This window comes from Chiloscyllium plagiosum, chromosome 34, assembly GCF_004010195.1.
Source record: "Chiloscyllium plagiosum isolate BGI_BamShark_2017 chromosome 34, ASM401019v2, whole genome shotgun sequence".
In the NCBI taxonomy this organism is placed as follows: Eukaryota; Metazoa; Chordata; class Chondrichthyes; order Orectolobiformes; family Hemiscylliidae; genus Chiloscyllium; species Chiloscyllium plagiosum.
Window position 1 is genome coordinate 11,809,392 of NC_057743.1, and position 14,108 is coordinate 11,823,499.

The 14,108-nt window shown below is 38.5% G+C and overlaps 1 protein-coding gene across 2 annotated transcripts in view; it reads right to left on the minus strand.

The window, feature by feature from the left end:
* The window catches only part of mtor (mechanistic target of rapamycin kinase), a 367,086-nt gene that overhangs the window by 169,477 nt on the left and 183,501 nt on the right, over positions 1–14,108 (minus strand). Inside the window, exons 29-30 of one of the 2 annotated variants that reach the window (XM_043675588.1) lie at positions 7,992–8,081; positions 2,158–2,233 (exon numbers count right to left, since the gene is read on the minus strand). In XM_043675588.1, coding sequence (XP_043531523.1) covers positions 2,158–2,233; positions 7,992–8,081 — 166 coding nt within the window. The remainder of the gene's footprint in view (positions 1–2,157; positions 2,234–7,991; positions 8,082–14,108) is intronic. The other variant, XM_043675589.1, reaches the window with a different exon arrangement.

Consider the following 14,108-nt stretch of genomic DNA (forward strand, 5'->3'; position numbering starts at 1 on the left):
ATCACTTGGCAAAAATATATTAGATTGAATGCAACAAAGAGTTAAGTTGATTACTTGAATCATTCTAGAACCCAACTAGCTTCTTCATTTGCAGACAGGGGTAAGTGATAAAGTGAAATCAGTTTTTTTTGTCACTGAGAAATACACTGATCAAATTTTAAAACACTGAAAATGCTAGAATTGAACTTCTTTTTTGAAAAACTGCTGGAAACAAAGTATATTTAGCAGAAGCTGAAAAATAAAAAAAAAACTACAGCTTCTCATGTTTCTAAAGGGTGACATTTTCAATATTTTCTGCTTTTACTTTAGATGCAGCAGCCTAGTACATTTACTAACACCTTGGACAGATTTAGAGACTGACATTCAAAACATTATGATATTTTTGTGGGTTTGGGAAGCACATAATTTACTTGAAAATATAATTTCCTTCTGTTTAACAGCAATGGATCTTATGACATTTTAAAATAAAATCAACAGCAGAATTTATATGGACGAATCTGGCCAGATCAGAACCAGAAATCTGCATATCGGCAGAGCTGCAGAACTTTTATAAATTGGACTGAGGTGATTAAACCTACATTTCATGTGATTTTACTGAAATTCAAATATTTCTTAAATATCCATAATATTAACCCTTGACTTTTTCTAATAATTATGCCACTATTTCACTGAAATCAATGAGACAGACCATTAAATATTACAATAGCAATAGCAAAATGCCTGTCATTCCTGTTTGCTTCAGAAATTATTCCATAACCACTCTCAATCTGTCCACAAGGAAGATATCATTTCTCCAAGAACGAGTAATTGACAATAACTTTTCAAATCTTGTTTTAAAGTTAGAACAAATTTTTCATAATCTGCAGCAGCTGGAACAAAATAAGAATGGCTAGTAAAAACACAGCTATTAGGATTCATTCCATTATTTAATCCTAAAGTTATTTTGGTCAAAATGCAGGCAAAGATTTTACAAATACATTGCTTCTTTTTGTCAAAACAGATGGGGTCACAGAGACAGCCAAACTCTACTGCATCTCCATGGCAACACCCTTACCAAACAGAGGAGAAATTGAGGACAGTGGATGCTGGAGATCGGAGTCAAGAGCGTGGTGCTGGAAAAGCGCAGCAGGTCAGGCAGCATCCGAGGAGCAGGAGAATCGATGTTTCTGATGAAGGGCTTTTGCCCGAAACGTCGATTCTCCTGCTCCTCAGATGCTGCCTGACCTGCTGTACATTTCCAACTCCACACTCTCAACCCTTACCAAACAGAGTCTACCTGCCTTACCTAGTAATTGAGATTGATTGTTCATGTTAGATCTCTCTGTCAATTACAATCCAATCAATCAGCATTGTCTTTTAAACTTGTATAAGATGGTGTGTCTTTCTTAAGTCTGTTTCTTGCATCCTAATTCTTCTGAGTGCAAGATAAAACGCTTCAACTTCTAGTCCCTTTTTAGCAATGTTAAAAATCAGCTGCTTTATATCATTAGAAGGAAACAGAATACATGTACAACAGTTCCAACAGATGAGGAGATAGGGCAGAAGTAGTGGGAAATTTCAGCTGACAGTTAAATGCTAGTAATTCTACTCAAGTATTTCAAAATATCCCAACCACGAGTTTGGCAAATTGTTACTGTACCATCTCAACTTTGTGCATACTACTTATAGTGGTGCTCTATGCATGGAAAAATGTATTATCAATGAAACATCAGTTTAAAAAAAGTGCATAATTAATTGAGGCATCCATGAAACTCCTGCACAGGGCTGCAACCTCTTGTACAAGATGTACTCTTCGAAGTGTTGGTACATGGACAGGATATGCATGGCAGGTTTACACCTGTAGTTGTCTATTTACTGTGTCCCTGATTTCCACACTGTTTGAGGTCACCATGAAAATTCCATCTTCTCGATTTCTCCCCTCATGCAAGGCATGGCAATCCGCAGGTTAACCTCATCACCAGTCATCTCTCTCCAATGACAGAGCAGCTCTTCGGTTCTGTTTGATTATGGCAACTTTACCTTTATGTTGATTTCAATAACATACTGCAACTTTTAGTACTGTGAGCACAAGCCAGACAGTTTATCACAGGAAAACATCCCAGGAAAACAAACTAAAATAGTTTGATATTTTTGTCATAAGGTATTCAGAATACTTACCAACTCCCCATAGTGTTTCATGGCATATTCCAGGACTCCAGCGGCTGCCTCAGGCTGCTGCAATTTGTTGTTTATGCTGTTAATGAAATCAGACCATTTAGAACAATTCTAGTCATGCAGCAAATAAAGGAAATCTAGAAATGAATACTTATCAAGTCCACATGCTATCCCAAAGTGCTTCTCATCTAAATAACGGTTTTTGAAGTAAAATTGCAGTCATACATTAGAAATCGAAAGCTTGTGCTTCTGTAATATTTGATGCAGAATAGTCAACAATATCCAGTTCAAGAAGTACCTTTTATCTGCTGCTATTCAAAGAAATTAATTTAACAGATGGAGGGAAAAGATAAGGAACTGAGGTAAGTAAAAGGCAAACAGGCAACATAGACAAAAAAATCCAAAAAGGTGCTACGTAATACAAGGGGCAGAAGTGAAAATAGTGTTACTTACTGGCTGAAAGTAGAAGCCAATTTAATAATCATGACATACTAACATTGCATCAAGATCTCTCAATGCTCAGAAGACACATATACACACAAATCATTAAGTTTTTGTGAATACATTTAGAAATTTAAATTCTAATCTGATATGTACAGGAAACCACAAATTGTACTTCACAATAGTTTCTCCACAGCTATATGAAGATACACTGTTAAGAAAATTGTCAGAATTTTCTGTATCATCTTGTTACAATTTATGCAAAGGCTTATTACAATAAGACATATTTGACTGCACGAATGACAACCACCATCTAAGCTGGTGCAACTACACGCATAACAAAAATGTGCCAAAAGAATACATTTTTGTCTGGGTTTAGTTAAAAGCAATTTCTTTACAACTGCTCATTATACACTACTAGTCTTTTCATATTATCAACGTTTTTGCTACAGTTGCTGCAAAGTGTGAGGGAAGAAAAAGGTTAACTTGGAACAGATAAGAGATGCTCTAATTTGCTCAGTTCAACACATTCCAACAATTAGTCTGACTATAGTTATGAGCAATGAAGAATCCAAATCATGTAACAATGGGTGAAGAGGTATTTAAATAGCTGGCTCAAATCAATAAACTAAATACAGTTAAATATTAAAATATAGCCTAACCAATTAAAGAATTCAGAAGAATTCAAAAAGGAGAAGGACCATGATTATAGATGTTCCTTCTAAAGGTGCATGCTGTAAATTAGAATGTAAACAAAAAAAAATCTGTTTAGCAAATTGACTTCATTGTCAAACCTGAAAGTAAGGTCCAGTATGATATCTTAGAAGTGATGCTAGTTATTATGACAGTGGCTGATCCCAAGACACGACACATATAGCATCTCCCACCTGCCCTCCTCCTCTACCCAAAAAAAAGATTGTGGTGTGTTGATCAGGTAAGGCTTTTCTATTTCTTCTGTATGATGTGATTTGTTAAACATTTACTTTTTTGGAATTAACCTATTAATTGGTTATTTGAAAATTATGATAGCTGAGAAGTATTAGAAATTATTTAACTCAAATTTATGTAAAGTAATACAGTAATTAACTAGGTAGAGATGGCTGTATGATGTGGGAGCTGGCTGATCCCATTGTGAATGGCAGTGACCAGATCTGCAGCAAGTGTTGGTTGCTGGAGGAACTCCGGCTCAGATCTGATAAGCTTCAAACACTGCGGCACATCCAGAAGGGGGAAGAGTTACCTGGACGCTTTGTTTCAGGAAGCAGTCACACCTGGTAGATTAAGTAATTCAATTTGCACATGGCTCAGGCAGTAATCCGGAGATTAAGACCCTCAAGGACCTGGTTGTTAATTTCATTCCTGGTGCTTAATAATCTCCAAATAGGTCCTCCATCCTAGCCTTGCTATGTTGTTAGTCCGAATGTGGACACAACAACTGGATCACCCCCTCCAATATCCTTTCAAGCCGGCCTGAGATGTCCTCAGTAGCAGGGAAGATGTTTGAGTCTATTAACAAGGAAGAAATTACGAAGACGTTACAAGTAAGGTGGACAACTGGGACCCAGTGGATGGGGTGTACCTAGATTTCCAAAAGGCCTTCAACAAGATGCCGCACAAGAGACTGCTGCATATAAGAACGCATGGCGTTACGGGTAGAGTATTAGCATGGATAGAAGATTGGTTGACTAACAGGAAGCAAACAGTGGGGGTAAATGAGTGGTATTCTGGCTGACAATCAGTGACTAATGGTGTGCCTCAGGGATCAGTGTTGGGACCGCAGTTATTTACAACTTATATAGATGATTTGGAGTTGGGGACCACGTGTAGGGTGAGAGGAACATAGATACATTGAGTGAGTGGGCAAGAGTCTAGCAGATGGAATACAATGAAAATAAATGTGAAGTCATCCATTTTGGTTGGAGTAACAGTAAAAGGGATTATTACTTGAATGGTAAAACTTTGTAGCCTCTTGCTATGCAGAGGGACCTGGGTGACCTCCTGCAAGAATCACAGAAGGTCGGTCTGCACGTACAACAGGTAATTAGGAAGGCAAATGGAATTTTGTCTTTGATTGCTAAAGGGATTGAGTTTAAAAGCAGAGAGGTTATATTGCAGCTGTACAAGGTGCTGGTGAGACCACACCTGTGTGCAGTTTTGACCTCCTTACTTGAGAAAGGATATACTGGCACTGGAGGGGGTGCAGAGGAGGTTTACTAGGTTGATTCCGGAGCTGAGGGGGTTGGCTTATGAGGAGAGACTGAATAGATTGGGATTACATTCGTTGGGATTCAGAAGAATGGGGTGGGGGGGGGGGGGAGTCTTACAGAAACATATAAAATTATGAAGGGAATAGATAAGATAGATGTAGAGAGGATGTTTCCACTGGGTGATGAAGCTAGGACAAGAGGGCATAGCCTCAAGATTAGAAAGAGCAGATTTAGGACTAAATTGAGAAGATTCTTCTTCACCCAGAGGGTTGTTAATCTTTGGAATTCCTTGCCAAGTGAAAAGGAGTTGACGCTACTTCAGTAAATGTTTTTAAAGCTAATGCAGATATTTTTTGAACAGTAAATTAATTAAGGGATACGATGAAAGTGGGTAAGTGGATTTGACTCCACAAAAAGATCAGCCATGATCTTATTGAATGGCAGAGCAGGCTCGAAGGGCCAGCCGGCCTACTCCTGCTCTTAGTTCTTATTCTCTTAAAGAACATAAGTATCTTCTGGCTATTACTTGGATCAGCTGTCCATTTTTCTTAGCAAGCTCTCAAGAAAAGGATAAACACATTAGCATAAAGTAAATACAGGAATCAAAATAATCTAGGGTAAGAAGACTTCAAAGGAATCAAAATATCAACTATCTCGGAACATACATACTGACATTACCCGATGGCTATCTTGAATTCTTTGTTGCATCACCTATTGGATGGATGGTAGACCTATCAGAAAATTCACTGTAGAATGGATCTCAAATCATAGTGATCCTAAACCCCAATGATCTGGGAGTTCTGGCGCTGTTGACTAAAGTCAATGTCAATACAGGATGTCTAATGAGTTGAAACAAGAAGTGTAATATAATTCTTCTTTTCAAATATACAATGAAGGAGACATTACTGTAGTGTGAATGGTCTAGTGAAATCCAGAAGCCTAAGCTAGTGCTCTAAACACATGGGTTCAAATCACACCATGGCAGATAATGGAATTTAAATTCAATTCAATGAATAATATCTGGAATTTAAAGCTAGCCTTAGTAATGATGAGTATAAAACTGTCACTGATTGCCATAAAATCTGTTCGATATATTAACATTCTTTTGGGAAGGAAATCAGCCACCTTTAACTGGTCTTGCTTCCACATGACTCCATACCACAGCAATGTTAACTGCTCTTTCACAAAATGAAGTGGTACAGTAGGTCACTGTTCAAAGCAACTAGGAATCAGCTTGTCGCTGGCCTTGTCAATCCCATGAAAGAAGAAGAAGGAAGTCCCAGTATGATAATTTAGGAGTCACATAAAATACCACAAATAAATAGGTTCATGCAATTTATCTTCACTCCAAGTTGATTTATAAACTAAATTTCTCAAAACTCCTCTCCACTAACTCAAACCATACAAGCTGTAAGTCATTTAAAATTCTACATCCTATTCCAAGTGCTAAATACAGACATTCCCATTTCTAATCAGTGAATACCAATTCAAATCACCCAAATTCCTCTCATAATTATACTCAATCCCACATCATTTCATTCCTAAATCCTAGCAGATACATCTTCTCTTGTGACTTGTCTGCTCTTCCTCACTTCCAATATGATCAGCCAGGAATTATACTCCTGCATTCTTCTATCCGCTTTAAAATACTGACTTAAAGAAAACTTTTCTCTGAATATGACAGTCATTTTTCCGAGCTGTCCAGAAATTTCCTTGGGCAAAATCTTGTGATGTTTTAATTTTGTGAAAGAGGTAAATAAATCCAAGTGTTTATTTTTGGCATAGAAATGTTATTTAAACGAGATAATAAATTATTTTACAAATACTGGTTTTATGACTCCTTGCAGCCAATTCTTCAATTTCTCCAATACCCATGCTTCTAGCAATGTGATTAAAGGTTCTCACTTATTATCTTTGTAAACATGCGAGTATTGCCTTGGGAACTTCTATTCAACAGAGCTTTGCACAGAGTGAATGGGCTGCTCTGTGAGCCAACATGGTCAATACAGACTCTCTTCGTTTTTTAAACCTCGGCGTACACTGGAGAAAAGCAAGCTCAAGACCAATCCTTAAAAATAACATACGGTTGACACAGTCCATTTCTGTCATGCTAGTAACTTGTAACTTTTCTTCCCCCTTCAGATCTAGCAATAAACAGTGAGAATTTATAGCCAGTCATACTTAAACAGTAAGTTATAACTAGTCCTTGAGTGAAGAATTGAGAAGTAGTTTCAAAAATTATATGTAGCAAAAAAAAATTTCCTTCATAGTCTTTAGTAAATTAGATATGTCTTTGGAAAATGTTAAGCTTTTTTTTATTTAGAAACTTTCAGTTAGTAGGCTTTCATTCACTTTATTATACAGGGATCAGAATATATAATTTCTGTGAGGTGATGCTTTCTTTTCTGTTTACCCACATCTTAATGCACCATGTGAAATCAGATAAGCAGATACTCATCTAAATGCCCACAAGTGCTATGCTGGTACATTTAAAATATACTTTTCTGTCTACTCCTTCTTACATATTGTATAGTCCATATTTAAAAGATAGCAAAACTAAGAGGAACATTTGAAAGAAATGGAAATGTCTTTGCCCACACAATAAAATATCAAATATTCTACTGTTATTGATTTTGCTTGAAATCAGTTGTGAATTATGGTTACTAAAGTTAAGCTTTTAAAGCATAGGGTACACTTTTCACAAGCCATTACGAATGTGCAGAAAATCTGTAAGCGTTAAGCATAAGAAACTATCATTTTATTAAAAACTTCCATGATAACTGCTATCTGTCAACTCCCTGCAAATTTTCAAAGTAAATTTACTTTCCAAAACCACAGTACATGTTAGAAAAACAGATAAATGTTTATTTAAATCTCATCTAAGAATTCTCTGTCCGACACTATCGTAGGAGCATCAGTAGAACTGCAACAGTTTAAAGAGGTCTGGCACCACCTTCTTAGGAAGCCAGGAATGGGCAATTGCAATCTTGTCATCATTGCCCATAACCAGAAAAGAAATAGAAGGAAAGATGCTTGGGTTTCAAACACCAGATTACAAGCTGCTTGAAATTTGTTCCAGCACAGAGAATACAGGAATTGCTCGAGGAAATTACTATCTTATTCTTCACCATCTAGTGCCCTTGATTTAATTCAGTGTACAGTTGAAACAAAAATTGAGGCTTCACCTACAGTTTTGCTGATGGGCACGTCTGGATTCCACCTGACCACTGTTGTCGTCTCCAAGTCCCTCCAGATGGAAAAAGATATGAAAATGTGTCACTAAAAAACCACAACAAAATATTTGCTTGTCAACTTCTTTCAATGTTCCGGTCAACCACATTTCTTACTTAAAACAAGATCAGTGAACCAGCATATCAAATGAATAGGTATTTTGTCAAGATATCCTTCAAGCATGTCCAGGAGGAGATATAATGACTTCAACTGAAATATATTATGAATGATGTCAACTTGTAAGAATTCACACTCAGCTCCCAAAGTTGAATCGCCCAAATGGTATATTTTGTTGCCTTTGCAGGATCTTCTTTAAGAATATGCCTCAATTAATTCAAGGCAAATCGATATGCTGATACTAAAATCTAATTTTACACCCTTTTAAATGAGAAAAACAAACAAATCCAGTGTTGATAAATATTAAAACAAAACATCAATAACAAGCACAAGAATAACCAGTAAGATATTTTCTGATGCATCATCTTTCAGTTTCAATTTCTGAGAGAACTCCTACAATTTAATGTTGAAATTGCTAAAGCAAGTGAAGTTTCAAATTTTAGCCTGTTGAACAACACTCCAAGTTACATATTTACAAAAATGCTAGTGACATTAAAGCTTAACTGCTTACTCTTTCTACCTGTCAACATGCATCACAAAAGACCTACAAGATTTCCAAACTCTTCTGTGCAAGCACCCACATCACCATGAATCAGAAAATTAAATATTCCAGGAATTCTACTCTGCCCCTGAAGCAGCATAATTTATAAAAGTTGATTAGCTAAATGGCTTCACTGGTGTACAGGCTTTCCTGTGATGGGCATAAAACCTTAAATCTCTACATTCAGAAACAGATTTGCTCATGGTGCAGCCTTGACAGGTTAAATGACCTACTTTAGTACCTATTGTAATGGACTAAACCAAACCTTCTTCGAATATGTAAAGGAGATAGCCTCAACCTTAATTTTTTATTTTATTTTAAAAGCCAAGTGTAAGGTGCTGTGTTCCAGACGTAATTCAATTGGTAACACTACTAGGCTTTAAGCAAAACACACTTGTACTTTATAGTGTAAGAATAAACAAAATAAAGAAGAATTGGTATAACTTTAACTTTGTTGGAAAACTAAACAGAATAATAGATTATTTAACTATTAAATAGCAACTGCTCCAATATAGTAACATCCCATTAACACACCCCTGGCAAAGACAAATTCAGTAAAATCGATTGTCTCACATGCGATGTTTCTCCAGTCCAGGAGAAAACAACACAAAGAGAAAATTCTGGCTGAAAGAAATGTATGGCAGCTTCCACAACCAACTTCAAAACTCCCCAAAACTGAAAAACTAAATTAAAAGCCTGGTTCGTGGGAGCCTGACTCCACCTATTCATGCTGTTCTATTGCAAAGCGTAATACAACTTAACAGTCCAGATGATTAAAACAAACCAAATGAGTTGTGATCTATTAGCTCCAAATTAAAGAATCCGGAGATTAGAGGTATAGTTAAATAAATTATCTGATTTTCTATACATAATACTGACAACACTTTTAAGGTAAAAAGGTTGCATTGCAAATTAGTATTTCTCTCATGAATAAGAACAAAATCCTAAAATAGTCTTCACCCTGTTTTGTACAATTATTTCAATACCACGAGAAAATTTTCATTGATATTTGTTGCAAGGTTTAAATAATTCACCAAAGTGACTCTGGACATCATTGTAACCGCAATCAAGTCGCTCATTTTCCACAACAAAGTCCAAAGCAGACTAAGCATCTATAGGTAACAAACTGAACATATCTGTCTTGCACATGATGGTAAAAAATAAATTCATTAACAGTGAATGGAAAATTCAATGTCACGGAAATTTGTTCTGGGGAAAAAAAAATCAGCACAGTCCTGGTGAAGAGGTAACGATACTTCATATTTATCCATCCATCCATACATGCACAAGGTTGTCAACTTTCCTAAGACACCTGGAGAAAGTGAGGACTGCAGATGCTGGAGATCAGAGTTGAGAGCGTGGTGCTGGAAAACCTCAGCCGATCAGGCAACATCCAAAGAAGGAGTATAAACGTTTCAAGCATAAGCCCTTCATCAGGAATGACGAAGGCCTTATGCTCAAAACATCTATTCTCCTGCTCTTTGGATGCTGTCTGACAGGCTCTCCTAAGATACCCTCTACATTTAACATTCAATGATAGAATATGGATAATTATGCAACTCATACATCCAACTCCTTGTATCAAAACCACAAGCCAGTATACTGATGAAATACTGCATTTCCTACAAAGCCTTTATGACAGCAAAGAATTTGGGCATAAACTCCAATCCACAGCTGAAGAATTTAAACACAACATTTGAGTAAGTTATTCAGAGACTATTAAGGGCTGCCATTGCCTGTATACCTTTTAATTTTTGGAAAATCTCTGATGAACTATTTATATTAAGATCACTTGCTCCTTTCTTTTCACATTAATATCATGTAAATTTTCTGGATTTGCATGAAATGGTCTTAACTAGTTAAGAAGGGTAGCCCAGTGTGCATGACATCAGTTAATAAAAGCATGCATCGTTGGGTCAGAAGGCTAAGATATCAAACTCTATATTTGCCTTGAGCTCATAACGTATGCTAACATTTCAGGAAAGAATTATCAGAGGTAGAATTCTTTGATTCAACTCTTAAGCTAAGGTTCTTTTTGTCAGCTTCAGTGCTTCTGGTGGATTTTAAGATCATTAAGTGTTCACTCAAGAAGAGCAGGTCCTTCTCCTGCTATCATAACCAACATTGCTCTCTCAATTAACAGCATAAAAACAAAACTAGTATAAATATGCAAATTAAATTGAAAAGGAATTAACTGTATGACATATAGACAAATGTGTCTGACACAACATTCTACAAATGCTGAACTTGCTTTGCAACAAAACACGGGAGTCGAGGGAAGTTTCTGTTGAGAAAAAAGCGAGTCTTTGGCTCAGGAGTCTTCGACAAAGAAGTTGAGAGAAGTGATTACACCACAGTTGAAGAGGATGAAGATATGACTGCCAAGCTGATTGTGTACTGTGTGCATGATGTGGGAGGTCAAGGACTCTGGTGTAGCTGGCTCGTATAACTGTGGAAAGTGTGTACACGTTCAGCTTCTGACAGAGCATATTGCAGCACTGAAGAAAGAACTAGATGACCTCAGGCTCATCTGGGAGAACAAGATCTTCCTGGACAGGACCTTCAGCGAGGTTATTACACTGAGCATACAAGAAGAGAGTAGAAGGGAGAAGATAATGAGGAAGGCAGAGATGAGACAAGTGCAAGAGACCCCAGGGGAAGTACCTGTCAGGAACAGGTTGAATCTCTGGGAAACCAAAGAGACAGACATCACTGCCAGTCCGAGAGGCGGTCAGGTCTGCCAATCAGAAATTGGCATGGAGGCAAAGCCGAGGAGTCAGACATCACACAGAGTCGTGGTAATAGGGGACTCCATAGTGAAAGGGATTGAAAGGGGTTTCAGCGGCAACAGGCGGGATTTGAGGATGGTGTGTTGCCTTCCTGGTGCCAGGATTAAGGACATCGCAGACAGAGTGCAGGAAATCCTCAAGAGCAAAGGTGAAGAGCCAGACATGGTGGTGCATGTCGGCACAAATGACATTCGGAAGAAGAGGAGGGACATTCTACAGCGGGACTTCCGAGAACTCAGAAGAAGGTTGAAAAGCAGGACATCAGGGTGGTTATCTCCGGTTTGCTTCCAGTTCCTCGGGCTGGAGAGGACAGAAACAGGGAGATAATGGACTTGAATGTGTGGCTGGGGAACTGATGCAGGAAGCAAGAATTTAAATTCTTGGATCACTGGGGTATGTTTAGTGGTAAGGATAAATTATACAAGAGGGATGGGTTGCACCTTAATAGGTGGGGGACCAGCATTCTGGCAGGTAAGTTTGCCACTGCACACAGCTGCGTTTAAACTAAATAGCGGGGGGGGGGGGGGACAAACTGGAAGTTTAAGAAGGAAGTTAAAAGGAAAGTTAGAACAAGAGAAGTCAAGAAAGACAACAGAATCAATGGAGCAGAAAACTCAAAAACGGATCATGCCATAAGGTCAAGTGAAATAGGGTTCGATAGGGAAGGGTGAGGGGAGTTGCAAATTAAAAATATTATATATGAATGCACGAAGCATTAGAAATAAGGTGGATGAGCTTGAGGCTCATTTTGAAATTTGCAGTTACAATGTTGTGGGCATAACTGAGATGTGGCTTCAAGTGGACAGGGCCTGGGAAATGAATATTCAATGCTATACGTGCTATCGTAAGGACAGACTGACTGGCAGAGGGGGTGGGGTAGCCCTGTTAGTAAGGAATTATATTCAGTCTCTTGCGTGGGGGGACCTAGAATCAGGGGATGTAGAGTCAGTATGAATAGAGCTGAGAAATTCTCAGGGTAGAAAGTCGCTAATGGGAGTTATCTACAGGCCCTCAAACAGTAGCCTGGATGTAGTGTGTAAGTTGAATAAGGAACTGAAATTGGCCTGTCGCAAAGATATTACTACAGTTGTTATGGGGGATTTCAAAATGCAAGTAGACTGGGAGAATCAGGATGGTATTGGACCCCAAGAAAGGGAGTTCTGGAGTGCCTCCAAGATGGATTCTTAGAACAGCTTGTGCTGGAGCCTACCATGGAGAAAGCAATTCTGGATCTGGTGTTGTGCAATGAACCGGATTTGATTTGGGACCTCAAAATAAAGGAGCCATTAAGAGGTAGTGACCACAATACAATAAGCTTTAATCTGCAGTTTGAAAGGGAGAGGGTAGAATCGGAAGTGACAATATTTCAGTTGAATAAGGGGAACTATGGAGCTATGAGGGAGGAGCTGGCCAAAGTTCAATGGTGCAATACCCTAGCAGGGATGGTAGTGAACAACAATGGCAGGTATTTGTGTGTATAATGCAGAAGATGCAGGATCAGTTCATTCCAAAAACGAAGAAAGATCCTAAGGGGAGGCAGGGGTGGACATGGCTGATGAGGGAAGTTAAAGACCATATAAAGACAAAAGGGAAAAAGTATAACATAGCAAAGATGAGTGGGAAATTGGAGGACTGGGAAGCTTTTAAAGAACAACAGAGGATAACTAAAAAGGTAATATGCAAAGAAAAAATAAGGTACAAAGATAAACTGGCCAAAAATATAAAAGAGGATAGTAAAGTTTGAGAGAAGATTTGTAGCTCGGGTGCTCGTTGTTGCGGTTCTGTTCGCCGAGCTGGGAATTTGCGTGGCAGACGTTTCGTCCCCTGTCTAGGTGACATCCTCAGTGCTTGGGAGCCTCCTGTGAAGTGCTTCTGTGATGTTTCCTCCAGCATTTATAGTGGTTTGTCTCTGCCGCTTCCAATTGTCAGTTCCAGCTGTCCGTTGCAGTGGTCGGTATGTTGGGTCCAGGTCGATGTGCTTATTGATTGAATCTATGGGTGAGTGCCATGCCTCTAGGAATTCCCTGGCTGTTCTCTGTACACCAGAACTGCAAAAAGAAAAAAAAAAGAGGAAGAAGAACACCTATACAATGTATTCGCCAAAAACGGATACCCCTGCAATTTCATCAACAGATGCCTAAGGGAAAGACAACAGAACGAGGACATGCCGCAACCCAAAGGACTAGCCACACTACCATACATCAAGAGCATTTCCGAACTGACAGCCAGACTACTGCGACCACTAGGACTCATAACAGCACACAAACCAACAGCCACTCTCAGACAACAACTCACCAGAACGAAGGACCCGATACCCAGCATGAGCAAAACCAATGTAGTGTACAAAATCCCATGCAAGGACTGCACAAAACACTACATAGGACAAACAGGAAGACAGCTAACGATCCGTATCCATGAAGACCAACTAGCCACGAAACGACACGACCAGCTATCCTTAGAAGCCACACAAGCAGACGACAAGCAACATGAGTTCAACTGGGACAACACTACTATTATAGGACAAGCCAAACAGAGAACAACCAGGGAATTCCTAGAGGCATGGCACTCATCCACAGATTCAATCAATAAGCACATCGACCTGAACCCAATATACCGGCCACTGTAGCA